The 23,880-nt window shown below is 38.3% G+C and overlaps 1 protein-coding gene and 1 long non-coding RNA gene across 6 annotated transcripts in view; both read right to left on the bottom strand.

Annotated features, from left to right (window-relative positions):
- LOC138937718 (uncharacterized) overlaps positions 1-4,089 on the bottom strand; it is a 120,822-nt gene extending 116,733 nt beyond the window's left edge. For all 4 annotated transcript variants that reach the window (XM_070304250.1, XM_070304251.1, XM_070304252.1 and 1 more), the window contains exon 1: positions 1,793-4,089. In XM_070304250.1, coding sequence (XP_070160351.1) covers positions 1,793-2,492 — 700 coding nt within the window. In that variant the 5' untranslated portion in view covers positions 2,493-4,089. The remainder of the gene's footprint in view (positions 1-1,792) is intronic.
- Positions 4,090-23,019, bottom strand: LOC138937719 (uncharacterized). 2 transcript variants are annotated; one of them, XR_011447560.1, is made up of 3 exons: positions 22,460-23,019; positions 5,147-5,273; positions 4,090-4,468 (listed from the first exon to the last, which is right to left on the bottom strand). It is a non-coding gene; the product is annotated as an uncharacterized lncRNA (long non-coding RNA). The 2 variants fall into 2 exon arrangements; XR_011447561.1 differs by having other exon boundaries at positions 5,147-5,270.
- Positions 23,020-23,880: the final 861 nt, after the last annotated feature.

The following is a 23,880-nucleotide window of genomic DNA, read 5'->3' as shown; positions in this document are numbered from 1 at the left end:
AAATATGTTTTTATTGAAATACGAGTGATAATATACTATAATAATAATATCAATATAAGAATGTATGTAACGATAATGTAAACGATAATCGTAAAAGTGCCCGTATTTCTTCACCATATTTCTTTGACATTCTTTTTCAGTCAACTTTTGTGACAAAATGATGAAACATAATATTCATCTATATTGTTGATCTATATATTGCCCGATTGTTGACGAATAGAGAAAATACAAACGACTCGTACAGCAGCTGTGAAACCTAATTTTATTAGAAACTAGTAATACTGAATCGGAAGCAGAAACGCGTGTGCGTCGCAGCTATTAATAAACTCGCAATTTTGCACCTAATTAATAGCGTTCAGAGACATGAAACGCAACCGGATAGGATATATCATGAGCGAGTAATTAACGCGAGCCAAGTCGATCGAAATTATACGATCGATGTGTCTTGGCATGGAAATTACCGTCAAAGCGATCGACGATGAGTCAGCTGATCCGTTAATGCGTGTGTGATATCGATCCTCAAGCTTAATCTTAACACCGTAGATAGTACTCGGACTAATTTTACAAATACTCGAATGCGCATTGACATGATAGCGGATCGATTAGTCATCAGCGTGAGAAAGAGTCATAATATCTTCGTATATGTAATCTGATATTCTATAAATCAAATTATTATTTTGCATAATCTACAATAATCTAACGTTCAATATATCAAAAATATATACAATAATATATATATATATATATATATATATATATATATATATATATAATTATTGTTTTTTACTTTCAAAATGACAATAAATAATATTAAATATCTCACGTAAGCGTATCATATTAAAAATTATATACAGCAATATTGAAAACAATATCTCTAGCCTTATACGCGAAATATATGAGAGAGTGTCAGCTCTCTCTCTCTCTCTTTCTTTCTTTCTTTCAAAATAAATTTACCCTGAACGTAAATTCGTCCCAAATACACAATTGGCACGCGTCCTGCGCACAGAATAGCATGAACGAGATGCGTGAATGCAAAATCCGGCCGTTTCGGATAAATCGGTTTTCTCGCAATTGGGAGTCGCACGATCCGTACAATGCCTTGATGCACAATGCATCCACGAAAAGTAACAATGCAGTGCGGGGGCGTCGAGAGCAAGGGATAGGGGAAGAAGGGAGGGAGGGAGAAGACAGACTGCACTGACAGCTGACGAACGTAACGTTTTCCACAAAATGCTCGATTTCTGCCCGTTGCTTCAAGCACTGCTTATATATGCGTTTCATTCTATATTTAATCAGATAATTCTAATTGTTTAACGCAATTCAACGCCGATAATGGGAAACTGTTTACCTGTCGCGCTATATTTTCTGTTTATTGAGCAAAACGAGAAACTGCGATAAAGGCAGATATTTGCTTATATTCGTCATCGTATCTACATATCGTGCGTACTGCTTTTAATAACGAAATGACTGCTCGAGATAAATGATAATGAGATCTAATCTACATGTACTTAAATTGAAACAACGCCATTCGGATTCATTTAGTTTAAATTTAACAGTATTTATATCGCGTTGTAAAAATTTTCGAATCTACGTTAATTGTGAAAATTAATTATGACTCAGAGAAATATTTTACAAGTTCAATATTAATAAAAATATAAAATCGTGCAATTCTCTCCCCTCCCTTCTTATTCTGTTCCTTCCTCTTAAGCTTCGTAATATCATTAAGGAATCATCGCGACTCTGAATATATTCCATATTTTAATGAATTTTGTGTGATTCGATTAACACTCACCCGAAGCGCCCCGAAGAGGTCCCGAAGGGCTGCCACCGGTAGAGACACCTTCATCTTCGCTGCTACTGGTGCTGGCTTCACTGGGACTGTAACTTCGTCCGCTAACGTCTCCTCTGACGATCTTCTGGCTGCTTACCGTACCGTTGTTGTTGTCATGCATTCTACCCTGATGCCTCTCGTGCATAGTCCTCACGCGCGAATGCAGCCTCTGCTGCTGTAGGGAGCCAACGGAGAAATCGAGTGGCTGATCGATCTCTGATTGCACTTGCGGCCTCTGCATCTGGCCACACACCGATCCGACCAGCAGACTCGGCGATTGAGAAACCTGGGCGATCGACGGTTGTTGCTGCTGTTCTTGATGAACGCTAGCGGGCGAACTCCACCATTGATGCCCGCCTTGAATCGATCTCCAAGCCTCTATGGTGTTATTGTTCGTGGGACTTGTTTGCTTCTGCTTCTGTATCAACTGTTGCTGAGACTGCTGCTGTTGCTGCTGCTGGACCATAGCGACTTCGACCAGATTGTTATTCTCCAGCAAATGCATACTGGGGGTCTGCGTCATCGAGGCCGGCAAAACGAAGGGAGAAATTCCCACCGACGGTGGGCTAGCTTCCTGATGCTGCCTGTGGGTGGAATGATGATGCTGCGGTTGACGATGATGTTGCTGTTGTTGTTGCGGAGAACTGGCAGGCACAGCCATCGAAGGCGGAACCTGCCGGACGGTCCGCGTGGCCTCCGCGACCCACCGGCGCACCGCCTCGCTGTCAAGACCCGCCAGCCCTGCGGACTTTGGCTTCGACTGGCCTCCGGGCGATGATAAACCCTTGTCGGGTATCAAGCCGGGCAGCGCGAGGACTCCGGTGCCCGCCACCGCGACCTTGGGTCCCGAAACGGCCCCGTAGGCAGCCAATGCCGCGAGATCCAACGTGGTGACCTGCTGGATTTCGCTGTCGACGAAGAATCGCACCGGTCCACGCAATGGAAGATCGTACACCGATAACTCAATGGTCCGCGTCGACTATCATCGTTCGTAGAACGCTTTAAGATATCTCGATCGGAGATGCTGTATCAGGTTCCTAATAATTCTAACACTGGAACCACACCTTGTAGTATTTATTGCGTCAACATGATTCTCTTACGAAATCTAGTCAATGTCTTCGATTTCTCGATGACACATAGTACTATTAAAAACGCACTGCACCCATTGAGTCTCACAGTCACAATCGTACACAATCGTATGGTGGTACGCGTACTCCAGTTTTCAATTATTCAATACACGATTTGTCTACCTCTGGATAAAACATCCGACCGTCGTTGTTATATGCGTAAGAACAATCTTCACTTTTATCACAAACGCATCATTACGAGCTCTGTTTCTTGATCTCGAGCACCGTTTCTGTCAGATGACCATCAGCCGTGAAGCACGCGAAACACTGGCGCTGTAGTCAACACTGTCAATCGTTGTGCTTCAAGTTGCCTTTGCACGACGATGCGTACTCGCTGCAAACATTCGTACAAGTCTTTACGTCAGTGTCATTCGCAACTGTCATCGAAATGCCGGACATAAGAACGCTCGCCGTTGAAATCATCAACGAATACTATCTCGCCGATATCAATAATCGCGATTCCGGCCAGGTCACTGCACCGATTCACCACTTTGCATCGTCCTGTCTTTCTTGTCGGGTAGTCGCATCATGTGTTATGATGAGCGTCGATTCGCCACGACACAGCACGAAAGAGCGGCGCCGGTTTTGGAAATACAAGGTTGCGATTATTGTCAACGAACGAGTCGGATCGATCTGTCCGACGTTGATCTGTTACTCGCGTAGCGTGGCACACTCGAGCGAGAGATTATACGACGGTTCTGATAGTTACGACGGCGACAACGGCGACGGCGGCAGCTGGTGGCACGGCGGTCAGATGCTGTCGCGTGCATGTGTGCAGCTACACTAGAGAACTCACGTACTCCCGCCTGGCCGCCTACCGGCCACGGCGAGCGCGGCCGCGTCCACGGATCGGTGTAAGCCGAGGTGGGGGAGTCGTTAGGTCTCCGGGAAGGAAGAGGAAAGGCCGCGCGAGAGCGAGACAAGGAGAAAGCATCGACGCGTCCACGGCGAAGCGGCGTAAACGGGACAAGGAGAGTCGCGCGCGTGATGCCAGAAGCTTGGCGGTACGGGCACCGACACAGAGCCTGCACACGATTGTCGCAAGTGGGGAGCAGCAGACGCGTCGGTGGGGAACGACGCCTCCAATCGCAGGGAAACGCGGCTCCGCCCGGCGGAGGCAAAGGCGAGTTTCTCCGGTCGCCGGAACTCGCGCGAGCGAGAGCGCGCCTTTTTCATCTCGCGTGCATCTCGGCCGGCTGCTGTCGGCGAAGTCAAAGGAGAGAAGGAGAAAACGAGAGAGAGCGGGCAAACAGATTTGCATACGCAACGCTCGCCTCCAATCGTCGCGCTACCTTCCCCACTCTATGAGAATGACGACGATTAGACCTTGATACTTAAGGACCCGTTCCGTCACCGATGCTTAAGAATTAAACTTGGCTTGATTCCGCAGCCGTCCAATCCGCTGCGAGGTACGTCGAACCGGTTCGATTCGCATACTTGTCTTCGCATGTTTTCTTTCATGCGGATGTGACGAACGTCAGCATCGAATTATCGAGGAGCCTCGTTGCTTCTGAAACAGATCGATAAGAGTTCACTGCTTACAGGATAATCGAAATGCGTTGAATAGTCTGACGGGAAAATGCATGAAATCGTGTGTTGCGCGTTGTATTTATTTAAATATTTTGAAATATCGCGTGGATGCACACACATTGTACAACTATCGGATAATGTAAGATAATGCGGTTAGTGTAGACATAAGAAAGAGATGAAGATGAAATTAGTTAGAGAGGAATAGCCGTAAGAATTCTCTCACGCTGGACCACCCACGCAAATCCTTGTCATTGTGGCCACATAATCGACTACCGAAATTAGTCGGAAATTATACAGCATTTGTATATTTCGATTTCGATCATGAAATATATACATATAAATTTCAAAGTGCTTTTCAATATCTCTTGATCAATCTATTATTTTTTTCGTTCTATTATAAATGAACAGAAGATTAATTTCGTAAAATTTCTCTCTCTCTCTCTCTCTCTCTCTCTCTCTCTCTCTCTCTCTCATATCTCTGGATATATATTAATTTGCACATTTTTAAAATTTAAAATGAAAAAATATCAATTATAATTTTTCTAATCATTCCATATTTAAAAAGATATTAAGAATGTATGTCAATTCGTTCATCGTAAGATCATGATAAATGCATTGAGATTTCTTCTCTAAAGATTTCTAGGATTGATATACCTACCTAGGGAGTGAGAGCTTGTGTTACGGTTCGACGAGATATGGCAGCAGGTGGGTACAGTTACAGGTTGAGATCGTTCGAGAGGGCGATCTGCCAAACAATGTGATTATTGTGCTGACCTATGTTCCTGCTAACAGAAATACAAGACATTGTGATCAATTAACGCATTACAAACCGTATGTTGTAATACAAAGTATTTATTGTTACTTTCCTTGTTGGGAGGTTTAGGAACAAGAGTAAGACTGTGTGACAGTCTAACGAGACATAATTTATTATTCTCTATTATTTTTATTCGAATTAAATATAATATAATAATATATAATGTATTCTTCAAAAAATGTATAATGATATAATTATACAATTATTATGTGCATGATGAGACATATTAATGAAATATTAAAGACACGTTAATTGCATATTAATATAAATTAATTTCAACGTATTTATATTTATATTGTATATTTTATATACGCGCGTGTGCATGCGTTTAATGTTCATATTTATTATATTTTGTCATAAATTAATAGAATATTAATTTTTCATAAATTGAAGGCATTTTTCTAGTTGCTCAAATTACCGATAGCAACATTATAGATGCGATATAAAAATGTATCGTGAAAATATCGACGAGGGTGGTCGAGCGTCCATAAACCCTCCTATCGGCCGCCATGCCTCCGACCTATGCACCTCTCACCTATCATATTTCCATACAAATCCATCCAGCCTCACCACTCCCAAGATTTGAATTCAGCATGCGCAGTGTCGGTGCAAAAAAATAAGACGCTTTAAACTAGCCCTTTTATTGGTCGCGAGAACCGTAGCGCTCTCCCCACTCATGCTTATCCCCCTTCGCGTTGCACACACATAGGCGTCAAAGTGCCTTTCTTCTTTTTCTTATCGCGCTATCATATTTCCATACAGCCGACGTCCACCACCACGGCCAACGCGCTATCACTACCACTACCAACGCCGTCTCCGCCACCACCATCGTTGCCTTCGCTTCCACCCCTACTTTTCCACTCGATACCTAGCTCGCCCAGATTTGAATCCGGCATGCGCAGTCCCGTGCGCAAAAAGGGCGCTTTAAAGAGGTTCTTATTGGCCATGGAAACGCTATCCCCCACTCCTTATCGCGTGTACCGCGTACCTCACATCACAAACGCAGCCTTCCTCTTATCGTGCCATCCTTACCCCCTCGCTCACCCTTACAACCCCATCAAGGTTTCGTCCTCCTCGTGCTTGTTCTCTCTCGCCGACTTTCTCGTTCCTTCGTCCTGCTCCCCACTAGCGTTTCCTTCGTCCTTCGCCTCGCATGCCAGATCGGATACACATAGGAAGGGGCAACCCCTACCTCGGTTCCGCCACCCTCGCGCCCATGGCGCGACGAGGATGGATATGATATGAGAACGAGGACGAAGATAGCGAGGAAAAGAAAAGAGAAGGAAGCGGAGAGGAAAGAGCGAGCCGGTATTGATTTTAATGACGCCCCTACCGACACGAAGTCACGAGAGAGGCGCGAATAATATGTACGCGCTCTGATTGTAATAGCCAGATATATAATAAATGCGCGCAGAAAAAAGAAAATCCTTCGATAGAGAGAGATTTATGAATATGTATTATCTCAAAATGTTTTGGATTTATAATTGATGATATTTGGCGTAAAGTGTTAAAAGTTTAGACCGCGTTCTCTCTCTTCTCGTCGACGTAAACTCGCGAGAACCGCTTCAAGGAAGAGAAGGAGGAAGAAAAGGAGAATCATCCTCGAGAAACGTCTGTAATGTCGCGCCAACATATCTATCTCGCGATGTCGATAGTCTTTTATCGTTAATGTGAATTATCAAATCATCCGTGACGAGAAGGGAAGGGAAGGGAAGGAGAGAAAAGTAGAAACATCTGATCCGTTCCAGAACGGTATGTAAGATCGCACCCTGGGCGGAGTTCCGTCAAACGATGAAGGGTGAAAATACACTTGCCGTGTAAAATCAAAAGGATCAAGTGGCGCTACCGAAGGGTCGCATTTAAATGCCACAGGCGGGCCTTAATCTGAATAAAGTGGCGAGAACCCTTTCCCCTCGCTATAGAAGAACCCTCTTTTTTTTATTCATCGCGTGTAAGTATTTGCATGGCTACCGATGACAGGTGCCGAGTTTCCCCTTCTCCGTATTCAATAAAATGTGCGAGCCTGTATGGAAATAGATAGGTACCTGTTTGGTAATGTGCATTTCGAGGAAGGGTTGATCTTCGCCACTGATTCGTCACCGGCACAGGTGAGCATGCGATCTACCTGATCATTCACAAGTAATATTTTAGAATAAATAATATTAGAGTCTCAAATGATTTCTTACAAGTTTTATTAGATCTGTATTTCAAAATTAACGCAATTAATTAAATTTAGCATAATAAATATGTTTTATATAACCGAAGAATATGTATATGTATGTATAAATGTATGTGTGTATGTGTATTTAGAAAATATTAAAAAATATATAAATATATACATTAATGTATTTATAATTACTATACATACATGTATATATATATATATATATATAATTTTTTTTTTTTTAATTTCGGATATAAGTACCCTAAACACAACCCATTCAATAGAATAAGACGAACGACAACATTTCCAGTGGTTGAAATGTACCACTCCGTTTATACCGTTACAGCGATGTCGACTCTTAAAAATCTCGAAAAAAGAAAACACAACCGACATCCATTTATCTAAAACACGCTGCGAGAGAGACCCTTCTATAACTTTCTGTGAGTTTCCTTAAATTCTTCGGCAAGGGTCCACCCTTCAGTAGCAATAAAGACGAGCTATTACAACCAAAATTAGAGGGTTTGATCCCAATCGAGTGTTCGCACACAAGAAAACGGAAAAAATTCCTTTTTTATCCACGAACATTATAAACACCCCTTAGCGCGCACAGCGAGAGCCTTTGAAAGGCCAGGTGTGCCAAACAAATTTTTTTACCGATTCACGATAGACGTATAATAAACTTATGTCGCGCGGGTCAAGCCTTTCGCAACGCAAGATTTCTATTCCGCGCGAAATCGTTAAATCTTAAATCCATAATGCCTAATACATAAAAAGAAAAACACTTCTCGGCATCGCTTTCGCATCGTGCCGTGTCACGAGCACCGTCTCAAATTCAATGAATCCTCTCCATTTGCCGACGAGCTAATTTTATTTTGTGTGCGCGCGTACTTTTTAAATTCTTCATGTGCTCATGAAAACTCAGGGCGAAAACTCTCTCTGGTGTGATTGTTCTCGGCACTTCTCGCATGGAGAAGTTTCTGAGAGCTGGGCCGAACTTTACCGGTTTGCTATTTTCGTCGAATCAAAGATATCGTTTTTGTCTTCCTCTTTCTCTTTGCCCATTGATGGATACAAGGATTTTGAAACACGAAATTTACAAAGAAATTTAAAAGGCCGGTGAAATTTAGAAAAAAATGCAATGTGGTAACTAGTAAAGCAATTTGATTATTGATGATTGATTTTTTTATATTTATCTTATTGAGTTTATGCAGCATGTCACTTATTTATTACACATACTTGACACTTCCTTATTAGTTACTTTTATATATCTTTATGACTTTTAATAAATTCATAACAATGTACTATGAGAAATATTTAATTTTCTTATTATAATACATCATATATGACTTTCTTTTTTATAGTAGGTACTTTCGTAGTTTTTAACGTATTTTTTAATGTAAATGGCAAGTCTTTTAGCTATGGTTCAGTATTTTGTACAATGGAATGAATAGAAATGGCTTTCACTTTTGTCGAACATTTTTTTAAAACCTTGATAGTACGACCTTGACATTACGACTTTTATAATAAATCTAGTCTTAGCATTGTGTTTTGTCGTAGTATCGTAAAGAGTATAATAAATAAAAAAAAAAAACAATTAAACTCTTGCATATACCAGAAAAGAAAAAAAAAACAAAAAGAAAAATTGACAATTACATTTAATAATATCAATAAATTCCATAATTAATCTTACAGAGACAGGGTAATTTGTTATAATCATTTGCATAATTTTAGAGATACTTGCAATAATCTGAGAAAAAAATTATAATTTGAAATCGTTACTGGTTGTTATACAACGAACACCGTGTATAAATATAAAAAATTAGAATTTATTATATATGACTAACAAAGAGTTATTCATAGCATTTTATTCATAGCAATTGTTTCAGCAATATTCATAGTTCTTTTTAATTATCTTAAGAAAAGACTCACTTTTCAAAAGGATCTCTCCAAGAATAAAGAAATGAAAAATTTTGAGCATGATTTTGCAGAGTCATATTCTTAAAGCGGAAAACATTCGGTCGCGCTCGTTCCTGCCGTACGCGGGGAAAAGTTTGTGGGCGAGAAATGATTAATGTATACGGCGCCACGAGCGTGAAATCGGGAACATCGCGGCCGGGATATATCAGGTACGTGTTTTCAACCCGCGGGAAATATAATGAGATCTCGCTTTCGAAACGCTAGTATATACGTGAATAGGGATCAAAGGAAGCCGCGACCCATGGCCGACTACTCGTCTCTTCCGGATCGTCTATCGCAATTTTATTAAGGCCCCTTTCGGACACCTGCGATTTCTCTATTTACCAGATAATTAATTTTTCGTTCCTACCAAACACACGGCCCATCTTTCTGCATGCCGGAAAATATGTCAAAACGTTCTGCACTTAACATATAACATGGTTTATACGAAGGAAGGATAAACGCGGTCGTTCCGTCAATTGCGATGCAATGAGGCCTCCTTTATTTACCTTTTCTCTTTTATCTTCGTTTGATTCCGAGAAATATTTCTACGAGCGTTTTGGATTCGGAAGCGTTTTACAAAAATTATGCTTTATAATGTTACAATGAATTAGAAGAGATTAAAAGCAAAAGCAAATATGAGACTCGCTATGCGTTTTAAGATTTATAATAATATATAGTATACACACCATATATTATATAATATAATTATGATTATATATCGATTTCTTTTTCTTATATATATTTTTTTACAAAATCTATTACATTATAAATATCACTAAGCTCGCAATATAAGAATCGATTGTATATATGTTTTATGCTTTATATCGAGATAAAAATATATAGATGAAAATAGCAAATTTATATTGTAAAAAAATAGCGATTTAAATATTTATCTGCTTTTTTCCAAGCATCTCGGCGCCAAGTGTACGATTCATCGTTCACCGCCAAACTGGTGTTCAGAGAGCGACGGATTATCCCCGGCTTTACGGAAGTTTCACATTAAAGGAAACGGAACTCTCAATTCTCGGTCGTGCAACTCGCGCGATACAGAGCACGCGTGACGACCACACGGAGACTTAAGGAAGGCGGAGAGGAACGAGCGCGGCGAGAGAACGGTAATTTTCTCGGGGCGTATATTACGCATGTGCGAGGGAGTGCGATTACAAAATGAGCAGGTTCTCTCGCGATAATTAGCGGATCAAGGCCGGCCTCGGGATAAATTCGGATGAACCATACGACGTGTACGATGTGACTGCATCTACCCGAAATATAGTGAGCGCGCACTCGTGCGATATTTTTTATATCACCGCACACAAAATCGACCGAAGGAGCGATGGCGTAATCGCTGCTGCCGGCACGAAAGCATCGACACGCTCGTTTACCACCGCGCCGCGCCAACATAAAATCGTAACAATAAGGATGCCGCCGTGAGTTCAGAAGCAGTAAGCGCGGCACGCGATGATCTACTTGCCATTTTATGATTATAGAAATTATCGCGCTCTCGGAATGTATGCGCTGCTCGCGGGCCGCGTAAACGCGGCACGAGATGGACAGGATCTAAGTTCGACTTGTAAAAATTTATATAATTAGCTCTTCCTGAAATAAGCGCGACGTTGAATTTTCGCCGGAAAATCGTACATGTTTAATTTAAAGCTAGAAGAAAACTATATGAGATAAATAAAGAGAAATGTATCCGACATAGTATAACTTTTGTTCTATGGATAAAAAAAATAATAATTTAATTAATTAATTAATCGATTTTATTTTATATTTTCCATTTGTAATCATTTTTTACATCTTTTTAATGTAATAAAAAAATACTGGAGTCTCTGTCACAACTCAATGTACATTTCTAGAATTTATGTAATTTTCAACGACGCGTAATACCGCGCTTTCTCGAATATATCTCGTTATCGTCGGCGAAAAACAAATTCTATCTCGAGGACTGTATAATAAGCAGGAGCGCATTCTTGACATTCGTAATGTTTCGCTAACGCGAAGTGACCTCTGCCTCGATCTTCCCCGGTCTCACGATTTGCCAATTGTCCAACGTTCCTTTCCTCTCTCCCCTCAATCCTCTCGCGAGCCCCATTTCCGCGCATGCGGCCCTTTTATCTGTCGGAATATTCACCGGATTAAGGTAATTGTGAACGCGCGCGCGGGCAACTACTTGCGTGGGTGCAACCGCGCGTTTTACGCTCGGCGCGCGCGTAAAGGCGTGAGAGCGATCGGAGACAACGAGAACACTGTTCTTACATAATCTCTCAATTTTGCCCTGATGAAGCGAAGAACGCGCGAATGCACTATCGTTATTAACCGCTACTTCACACTACATTATGTCGCAGTAAAAGAAAGGAGGAAACGGAATAGACACCATCGACGATCGCGGAGCGAATGCGCGAATGCATTATTGACAAGCAAAAAAAATTAATTCGTCGATACGAGACAGATCCAGTTGTACAAACAATAACCTTGAAAATATATATCAATCGCAAAGTGTGAAATTAATATTCACACATTTCGGAAGAATTATGTCGCTCAGTACTTAAAAAAGCGTCACGGTCTTGTATATATTAGCAAAAAAATTTTAATAAAAGATCAACTAAAAATATATATATATATTTCATAATCTCGCGTATACGAATATAATTGCAAAGTAATATTTAACAATTTTTATCGTACGAATTAATCATTAAACGAAAAAAAAGATCTGTATATATATATAATATTTACATAAAAAAATAATATAAAATATTTTATAATACATCAGAAACATAAATCAGAAACGATCTAGCTGATAGACGGAATACCGGTATTTAACGGTGGGATATATTGTTTCGTTGGTGGGGTAACAGAGACAAAGCGGTAGCAACAGTGACGACCTAAGAGGTCGAGGTCTAAGCCGGCGGTGTTGAGTTTCACAGCGATATCAAGCGTAATATAGCACGCGCCTCAATTCAATCCAGTTGCCAGCCACTGTCACAGTTAACGAGTTACATTTTAACGACCGGAAGGATTAATTTCTATGTCGAAGCGCGTTCCGCGATTGTTATCGAGATTCAGGTGCTGGCAAAGAATATCAAGTGCACGTCCAAAAAATTTCTTCTCGTTGCTGAGAAACTTATCCAGAAATACGAAATATTATTCTCTGCGACATCGATCAGAAAATAATGGATAATATAATCTTGATTTAACGCTCGTAAGATAACCGGAGAATAAAGTTCTCTCCACTTAAATAAGAAAGTAAAATCTTTTCGGAAAAAATAAAATGCTTTGCAATAGTATTTTGTAGAAATTATCATTAATCTATTGATGACGTTAGAAGATTCATAAAAAAAAAATTGTTAAATTTACGATTAATAATAACATACTGGCAGCAGATATATGTACTTTTGTACAACTAACTAAGGACATCATAGGTATATATTATTCCGCCGAATACGCGTCTTGCAATCGACAATAAAGTGATGTTAATTAACCGACGGGAAGATTATTAAAGTAACCCATCACCGGGTTCACCTCGCCGATCATGGTAACGAGATTCGTGGAAAAAAAATGGTAAGTGACGTTGGTGGAACGGCACACGGTCGCGTGCTTATGCGACTTGTTTGTAAGAAGAGAGAAAAAAGACTTTGTAATTGTGCGCGCGAGAATTCCGCGATAATACTGGCCAGTAACGGATTAAGCGATAAGCGGACAAAGGGATTATTTGAAGCTCCGAGACCGCTAAAAGATTCGTAAATTACTCTACTTTATTTACAATTGCTAATTCCTGAAGAGTTTGTAAATATTGTATTTTAGTTTATAATTATCGTTGGAGTTAGAAATTTGAAATGCTTTAATTTGCTTAGAGATTACAAAAAGCCCATAAAAACGTCCTTTTGCCTAGGGGTCCTCGATGCCCTAATCCATCACTGACACAGATGATCGCGGTGGACGAAGGAATCATACGCGGAGCGTTACGCAGTTGCGTGGCACGAGTTTATACGCACCACGGCGTGCGGTGAACATCAAAGAGGAGTCATCTAGTTGAGCCACTTAACGTCCTCGAGTTTCCACATTAGCGAGGCAAAAGCGCGGCCAGTGAGGAGGAGGAGGAGGAGGAGGGGGAGGACCACGCATCTTCGCGGAGGACGTTCAACGCGCGAAAGAGAGGCTCGCTCTTTTTCTTTCTCTTTCTCTGCATAATAATATAACGCGATCGAGTGTTGTAAAGGGACCGATATTTCTTATGAATTTCGTTTTACGAGCCCGCTGCACGCGGATAAGAGCCGCGTAAGAGAAATTATCGTTTTCTGGTATAACCTGCTCTGCAGTTAAGGGCTTTATATTACAACAGATTATCAGTTATTAAATTATAATGTATCGTAAAAAATAAAATATAGCTTCAGATTTAATAATAAACCTATGACACATATACATATATGGAAGAGTTAAATTTAATTAACTGTCAAATACGTGACCTCTCTTTAATGTCATGTTTATGTTATAAAAAAAGTATTTTTTATTTATTTTTTCTTAACTCATATATTGGATGAAATTATTAAGAGGTATACGAATAAAAAATATAGAGATAAAATGATGATTCGATATTTTAAAAATAAAACAACTGCACATATACATACATGTACATATTGTGCGATTTAAGATTAGTAGGAAAAATATATAGTAGGAAAGAATATTATTACATGCTTCAAAACAATTATAAATATAAAAAAATTGATAGATAATTACATCGATTCCTTATCTCTGATCAAAAGGATCACTAGTCATTGGACTGTTCTGGGAAATGAAAACTTATATAAAACAAAGCAGGCATATGGATGGTCCTTAAACCTCGCGTGTCGCGCTCTCATTAAGTGGAAGATATAAAGCGCGCTTGTCGAGATATGAACGATTCCCGGCGATCGCTAACGTTCTGAGTAAAATAATAATCAGATTTTTTTAAGCTTGCCACAAATGGCGCCAGTGAAGTTACATTGACGTCGTCTGCTCGAAATAATCCGACCACACGCCGCGATACTGCGGAATAATCATTTTTCATCAAGCCCAAAATATACACAGAATATATTGTATATAAATAAACTGTGAAAAATTTATATTAATTTAAATCAACATTAATAAATGTTTTTATGAAATTTATAATTATATGAAATCAATGTGTATGTGTGTGTTATGTGAATGTTACATACTTATGATGAGAAAAAACCATTAATAAGAAAATCACTTAATAAAGAATATATAACTGACATGCAAAAAATTACTTGTCCAACGAACTGTGCAATGCACTTTTCTGTGACGCAAAAAAATATACCCTATTAATAAATCTCGGCATGGATTAAATATACCGTGAAAATTATATTGTATATATGATCGTTTCGCACGCGTCCGTAACACTCGCCTAAAGAATCGTGAGATGCAAACGAAAATGCGCCCCGTTTATTTGTCATGGGTTCTCAAGTCGATCGTGATTTTATGCAAATATTGATTTCCCTGACAAAAGCCGAAAAAAGAGCTATAATGGACACACTTTATTCGTCGCATCTACATATTGAGCATAAAGCGTGACTGGTTGACGGTCATTCCGTGCTTTTTTTTTCTTTTTTCTTTTCCGCCGTCCCCTACACACGCGCTCCCTTTCTCTAACCATCTCTCTCGCTCGCTCTGTCCGTTTTCCCGTGCTCTCTTTCCGACTTTACCGAGCTGACAGTTGGTTGGGCACATTTGGCCTGTAATTTCCAAAATGTCGAATAAGATAATGCATCGGACGAGCGTTCCTCGAGTCCCCCGATCTCACGAAATCAAAGTTGCGTAGGGCTGCACGCCCATTTCGCTCTACTTTTTCTGTCTTATCGTCTTTTTTCCCTTATCACGATTGTGCGCCACGCAGGCAGTATTGGCCCTGTTCTTTCATCCATTCGCTTCTCATCGATTTCGCTTGATTAAAACGTAAGGACGTGACAAATGTAATTACTCGGTGCCTTATCGAGTATTCCGTCTTGGTTTTTCAACTTTCATCGGAAACGCACCAGCTGACGGATACTTCACACAGATGGAACTTCGGAATGTGATTTTTCTCTCTCCGATACTTCTTATAGACACTATAAAATCGGAGAGTAATTGCAAAGAGGAAAACATTGTAATAGCAGAATTTTTCTCCCTTAGCGTGAGATGCTAGTTAGATCGAAGAGAAAATCGAAAACAGATGAGCCGCGCGTGAAAAACATGTTTCACATTTGACCACCATATTTAAAAAATATGATATAACTGCGTTTAATGATTGATGCAACAAATAATTTCACGAAAATTAGCAATTATATATTTGTCGATAGTTTATACTTATATATAATGTTAAATATATATATATTAATTCTCGTAAAAATATTTGCTGCATCGATGATTAAACGCAAATATGATATATTATAATTTCTAAATATAATAGTAAAGTGGATATATAGGGATAATTACTGTTTAAAATAATTGGGAAAAAAATATGACGATTTATGTAAGTTAATTTTCGTCATGCCAGTGTAATAACAGCTCGCTCTTAAACGGTAAATGCGCATGCCTATCGTGGATATAATGCGCAAGCAGGATTACATTCCTGCACTCCTATGAATGGCAAATGAGGGTACGCGTCGCTGGTTTGCGCCCAGTGCTGTATCTAGGTAGCAGCGTGTTGCCCGGTCTTGTGCTCTCATGCGGACCATCTGAATACAATGCATCGCCCGGGTGTAATGCATTCCTATAATAATGGCATCGCGACTCCGCGACCTCTGCGCAACGAACCTCCCTCGAATGCCGAATGGTATGCCCGCGAACACGCGCACCAACACGTTACACCGCAGGCTGAATGTTATTTTATTAGATGATTAGCTGACGAGATGCGTGGGCGTGCTTCGCGTAAGACGCATAATGGGAACGTAGCGCGAAAGATCGATGGATGCGAATATCACTTCAATCTTTCTCAATTGTAGTTTCAATAAAATAGAGAAATATTTCTTCAACGTTTGTTAAGACAAACGAAATAGTTGTCTTGATTAATAATATTAAATTTTTAACTTGTGCAAATTATAATAACAAGCACAATGACGATATAGTATTTAATTGATGTTACATTTTTCCTATACGAAAATGATTAAATTATTTTTAGGAGTTGCCCACGATTCCTATTTTTCCCGATAACTTTACGATCCTCATCCGCGTAGCATGATTAATATCCAAATTAGAAAAAAATAGCTAATCGCCCGTAGCATTTGCTGATTCCGTCGGCGACAGTGAGGGTAACTGGCGATCTAGAGGGGTTGTTGGAGGGTGGCAAACTTTTGGTCATAAAGAGTCGTCTGTCAATTCATCTTTCCTATATATATATATATATATATTTCACGTCAAAATATTGCAATAAATCATCGTTGCAGCTACGAATAAGGTAAGAGAGACGATGGAAAAGAAGAGTTAGAGAAAGATAGCGAGAGAGAAAGAAAGAGAATAAACGAAAATCTCGCGATCCACGTTAAGTTAGGAGACTGATGATTGCACGAGTGTTGACATCCTTCATAAAGAGTAATATTAATCATTGCGTTATTAACAAGATGAGAAATGATAGAATGTTTATGCAGACGGGTCGAGATGCCGTTTGAAAAGGTTTATTTCAAAAATATGTCGTTATTCGAGAAAATGGAGATAAGTGAATACTGTCTATTAACCGAATGTAATTTTTATTTATCGTTCTCCCCTCTCGATTACTCTCTATCTTATGATATTTTTATTTAATTTCAACATTATGGTACGTTGACATTAAAAATATATAATATATTTAATGTACTCGAGGAATGTATATTTCATGCGGTTTTGATTTTAGTATCATTTATCCGTTGAAATTTCAGTTTAACGGTTTTCGATTCTTTTGAATAAGGCATTGTCGTGAGAAGGATATTTGTTCGATTTTTCTGAGACATATAATTATCCCAGTGGCATACTTGAGTCCCCTACGTTCCGTGAATGACTATTAGATTTTTCTCGAGAATTGTGAATTGCTAGAAGGAAATACATACGCGAATATATATTTATTAACCAACGGAATAAGAGCGAAGAGACGAGACGAACGCTAACCGTTCAACGATCGCTGTTAAAATTGATGAACTTTATTAGCTCCTTCAATTGGTGTCTAATACAATCGATTTTCGCGTGAATGAAAAATTGAATAAAAGATGCAAGAAGAACAGAAAATTAACGTATCGCACTTTGAGAAAAATCTTCTATAAAAAAAACATACAATATATGAATGTTAAATATGACGAGCGAATTATAAATGATAATTGAAACAAGTAAAGTTAAAATAAAGAGTAAACAAGAATAGGGAATCAAGAGAACAAAAACGAAAAAAATTATATACAATACGCGTAATAATAAATTATTTTCACAGTAAAGTTTAGATGAATATTTCTTTCTAACGATAGAGACGAGGTGCTAAAACTCGAACCTAAAGTGGCGAGGGAATACTTGCAGCACTGGGAAGAATTGGCATTAAGTTGCCGATGGAGAAAAGACGCGAGAGAGAGGAGCAGGGGGCTATTAGCTGGCAGATTAGCAGTTAAAATTGAAATTTGCACGGACAGTTCGATGCGCGGCGGCGGCCGCGTCTGAAGAGGCCGAAGGGGGTGAGCCTGAAAGTGTTCGGGTCCGAAGATTGGAGAACCGAATCTGCCACGCATTGAGTTGGACGAGCAGTCGCTTCTCGTCTTCTTCGTTCGTCCTCGGATTTCTTTCTCGTCATTCATTCGTTCACTTATTCTCGCTTCGTCTTGCCTCTCCTTCTCTCTCTCTCTCTCTTTCTTTTTCTGTCTTTACAGATAGATATAAAATGAGCTATACAAGGTCCATATAGCACGGAAGAAAGAGACCAGAAGCGTATTTACGAAACCGAACAAAATACTTTGTCTTTATCTCGTGTTTATTATATTTTACTCGTCACGCGATATGCATTTATAATTATAGTATACATTTATACAAATAAAATAAAATAATCTGTACCAATGCGTCTCTATAATATTATACATGACATAACAGAATTATATTATTTCGAAAATATGTATGATATTATCTGAGAATTTGTAACTATTATTTAAAGAAAAAGATCGATTAATAATTTTGTTCTCATGATATACTTTTTTTTATCGTCATTTGAAAAAAATAATGATTGTGGTGACGAGAGAGTAAGGGGATCGTAAATACGAACATTGGGCGCGTCAAGCGATGCGAACGATCGTTTATCTTCGACTAACACCGCGAATTTGCAAGTTATGCATCGGGTGAGTTTTTATTAACGCGGCAGCACGCCGCCGACTTTTCTCTCTACGGACCGTGACTAAAAGGGACTAACACGATACTCGGTAGTCGATCGTGCAACGAGTTAGCCGTCGTTCTTTATTACTCGCGATGCGCTGCTGGCTGTAATTGCAAGCGAGCACCTCGAAAATTCATCCGGCGGATACGCGCGCGTTGCGGCCTTATGGTATCTCCTTCTCTCTCTCTCTCTCTCTCTCTCTCTCTCTCTCTCTCTCTCTCTCTCTCTCTCTCTCTCTCTCTCATCGGGACCGGCTGCGCTTTTTTGTTCGCGAGCGTGACGAAAGAAGCTAACGCGGATCGGGTATCGGTATTTGGAAGCCGATCGGGGCCGGTGTGAAACGACTTCGCCACCGTTTCTCATTCCGGAATTAATTGCAGGTACCTTGGAAATAATGCGATCTTACGGGTCGCCCACGAAAATAGACACTCTCTCTCTCTCTTTCTCTCGTCGCGATAACGACGCGAGAAAATTTTAAATTTATTTTTTACGTTATATTTTTCCATATCATATTCAGCTCTTCGTTCGATAAACGTACGCGTATGTACGGGACAAATTGAAGACATCATCTCAATAACAAAGACGAATTAACGCGTCGGCGGCGGCGGCGGCGGCGGCGGCGGCGGCGACAGTAAAGAGATGAGAAAAATTTTCGTGAAAAGCCGCCGACATGATTTATAATGATATGTCGGTATTGTTCTTCAAACACGTAGTCAGGCTTTCCGCGTTATTCGTAGGCGGTATGAGACTTGTTTACGGCTTTACGGTTGGCCATACGGGATTCAAACGCCTCGTATTACCATAATATGAACCATTACGATGAACCAGCTGGTCGACCGATGCGTTTCGCACGACGAGCGAGAGAACGATCAAGAGAAGGACATGTCAGGAAAGGACGAGAGAAAAGGCGAGGGGAGTGAAAGGGTGTTACTACGATATTTTTTCAGCGGGTAATTAAGTGCGCTGCATAAGAAATGGTATTTTAATGAATCGTAAAGCCACCGGTTTTGTGACATTACCGCGCCGTACCGTCAGTAATCTTTCCTACCTGCAGATTATACGGCCATTAAAAGTGCATCGAATAGCAATTATAAATTTGACAATCGAAACGCGCATTCCTGAAATTCGCACGTACAATCATTGCCATTGAATTTCTTTTTTGAGAATTGATATATATATTGTATTTTTCAAAACTCAACTGACATGATCTATGATTTAACGAAACGTTGAAATTCTATTTTGGAACGAAACTTAAAATAATTCAATTTGTTTTTCGTCTTTTCATACACACATACATACAGAAACATTTACTTTACTTATTTCGGTGGTCTTAACAAATTTTAAATTTTTGCTTCAACAAAATGTTCCAAATTTCAACGAGATATGATTATATATATATTAATGCAATACGTATGTATATCTACGAATGTTGTGAGCCAATAAACTTGACATTCAGTATTTTAATAAATATATAATTTTAATAAATAATTTATATAATTTTAATAAATAATAGTAATTAAAAATTATTAATTGACGGATATAAAATTGTTGAAATCTTTTGGGAGAGTTTTTTTTTTTTGTAAGTATTAGCCTTTTTTTGCTTGGTAATATTTTCACGTCTATACTTTAATTCTATCCCATCCTATCTCTGAATCGACATTACAAAGGAAGACGATCACGCTGCGTTGATACTTGAGCGAATTTGTCGTAACACACGCGTTTCACGCGATTGGAGCGTCGTTAACTCCCTAGTCTCCTCTCATCATTACCCGATTGCGTCATAGCCGTGCACGTGCCCGGAGCGATTCTTTGGGGTCCGGCGAAGTCTGTGTAAAATAAGAATGGTGAAACGCAACACACGCGATGTAACGCCTTGTGTCGCTTTACATCTCCTTGTGAAAATTGCTTTCACCCGATTATTCGTATGAATTACGAGAACCTGCGAAAAGCCATTCGTGCTATGGGGGGACTACGTGAAAACGCGTATGATATATGCCTCACATAATCGTAGATATATGCATATTATATTAATATGTATTGTATAATCAAACCTCATTGAAATTTGAAACATTTTTTGAAGCGAAAATTTAAAATTTCTTAAAATTATAGAAAAATGATTACGTATATATGTAAAATAATTACAAAAATTATGATAACAAATGCTTGAGATATATTATAAGTAAATAGTAAAAAAATAAATATTAAATTTCTATGAAAAGTCAGCGTTATGTACCGAAAGCAAAAATCACTATTGTATCCCTTTAGATATTTTGTGATAAATAAAAGAAATAATCAAGATATGGAAGAGCCCGTGCAGCCAATATTCTCTCTCGCAATTATATATCCGATTAAAAATATATATACATTTGGCTGTCGCTTTCTGTTTTGTATCATAAAAGTTCAAAAAATTCATTATATGTTATGTTTTAATAATCAATATAATTTTTCCTCATTGAAGAGAGGAATGTATTTTTATTTTTTTAATATAAAATCTCAAAAGTAAAAGAAGCAATAAGTAGAATATATAAAAATAAATATTTAACTATGTAAATCCTTGCTCTTTTAAAAAATGCAAAATAAAATTCTTTAATCAAAATTTTTGAATGCAATAATGTATGTGTTTATATGCGTACATTTAAACACGTATGAGTATTTTGGTCTAAATAAATAATATCTTTCAGATCCCAAATCATATCAAATTATTTTATATCTGTAATGTGTGTGTTTCTGTATGTGTATGTGTGTGCGCGCGCGCGCGTGTGTGTGTACGAGAGAGGGATCTCAAAAAATGTCACTCTAATTTTCTGGTACAATACGCGAGAGCGATCGTCAAGAATATTTAATCGTATATTATACACATATGAGCAATAGTTATAATAATCCTTTTTGATCCTCAAGAAATTTTTTTTCTCATGATCTTAGGCAGTATCGTAGTACTTGCATTTTTAATACAAAATACAGATATATATTTTGAAATATGTAAAGTTACACACATTCCTAGTCCTCTCCCTCCCTCTCAACTCTTAAATATAACTCTTATATTTTTTTTCTGTTGTCTTGAAAAGTTTCAAAAGATCCTAAAGTACAATTATTAATAAATATGAATAGATTGATAAATAGAGTATGAAAAATTAAAATAAATAACGTATTGTAAGATCAACACAATTACCAATTATAGATGCGTTATTTATTAAATTAATTAGTTAGAAAATATTATGTATAAATATAAAATATTCCTTTTTTTTTCATTTTCATTTGATTACTCTATAATTTATAAATACATATATATACACATAATCTAAATAATTAGAAGTCTCTTAAAAATAATGTTGAACTTATATTTTTGTATATGTATATATATATCTGTAAATTTATTAATTATATCATAAATCATTATCGTTTTTATATAATAATTATAAATTATTACAAATTATTAATTTATTAATTATTAAAATTAGTACAAATTAAATATTTTAAGTATTTATGAAAATAAAATACATAATATATTATATGCATTATACATATATTGTACAATAATGTAAAATAGAGACCACTATCGCGTCAAGATAAAATAACAATTAATTTTACAAAAAAGTAATAATAATTTAAATCTCATTTTATTATTTAAATTTATATCTTTACAGATATATATTATATTTAATATAAATTAAAGATAAATTTCTCTAACCTCAGAGAGAGTTGCCCCGCTGTCGCCCGATGTCTCGGCCTTCTTTCTCTTCTCCTATTCATCATTCCTGCTTTTTATTAGTACTGGTACTCTCACAACACTCCCGGAAACACGATTAATTATAATCGCCTCGTGTACTAATTAAGAGAATACGACGATCGCGCGACACTTTGCACGACATTTCCAATATTAATTGTACGCGACACGTACTTTATCATATTGCGAGAGAACAAACAAGCAAGAACTATGATCGCACGATGATTCTATAACTCCCGTCCCCGTCCTAGCTTCGATTCCTGTTTGAAATAAGATAAAGCTCGCGAAATAACTCAACCTAGCACTAACTTCACGCTTATCGCGATAAACGGTCGTCGTCTCGTTACGTTCACTGTTCGTCAATCGCGAGATATAATTAGCCACGCGGGCTCTAATAATCGCTATTTGTAATGATTATACACAATAATCGCGTTTTACGTATCCCGGATCCCGGCATCTTCGTACGATCGCGAATTTCGACGCGTAATACGAGACGTGTACAACGCGACTACTTACTTCGTCGAGGCCCGCGGCGCAAGTGACGAGAAGACGATGTTACCAACAAAACAAGGCGCGTAAACAAAGCGCGTCGAAAAAACGAACGCAGCACTTTGCTATTATTTTGTTGCCGTTACGAAATATTTAACGCTCTATATAAAATAATATATACTGAAGGCTGTGTTCTTTCTCTCTCTTGGATTTTGTATATTAATTATTAATATATCGTGATATTTTTCTCTTGTCTCTCTCTCTCTCTCTCTCTCTCTCTCTCTCTCTCTCTCTTTTTATCTCAATCTTATGTATTACTATGCGTTCTCAAAAGTGATTGGCTAATAACGTTTGCCTCGAAAAGCTTAAAGCGCGATATGCGATATATGTCGAATGTAAGCAATCGTCTATAAAGATCGTTATAAAACAATTTACGACACTCATTCGCGAAAACACTGTTAATTATGATTGCGGGTACACTAATAAATAGAATATATAAGCTCGCGGCGCTTAATAAAGTAATTTGCTTGCCTTTCTTTCAGATCGAGAACGTGTAGAAATATGTATACATCGTCGAATGATTTAAATAACAAAAAGATACGATATATTAAACGTTTATTAATATATTTTTATGTCGCACTTTGAGCTGTTCGTCAATTTAAAAGTGCAATAATTAGTCCATCACTCAGTTTGAACAGGCGTAGTAATACATGAATCGCAAAATCGTGAATTTGGTAACGAAAGAGAGAGCGAGAGCGAGAGCGAGAGAGAGAGAGAGAGAGAGAGAGAGAGAGAGAGAGAGAGAGAGAGAGAGAGATCGCGATACGTTAACCCCGTTTATTATATTATAATATAATAAATTTGAAAATCACAGAAGGAACAGAGTATTCAGCGTA

This window comes from Polyergus mexicanus, unplaced genomic scaffold (genome assembly GCF_030449975.1).
Source record: "Polyergus mexicanus isolate NDT 795.1 unplaced genomic scaffold, iyPolMexi1.0 SCAF_11, whole genome shotgun sequence".
NCBI lineage: Eukaryota > Metazoa > Arthropoda > Insecta > Hymenoptera > Formicidae > Polyergus > Polyergus mexicanus.
The sequence above is the reverse complement of the archived record's forward strand: the minus strand, read 5'-3'. Positions and strand labels throughout refer to the sequence as shown.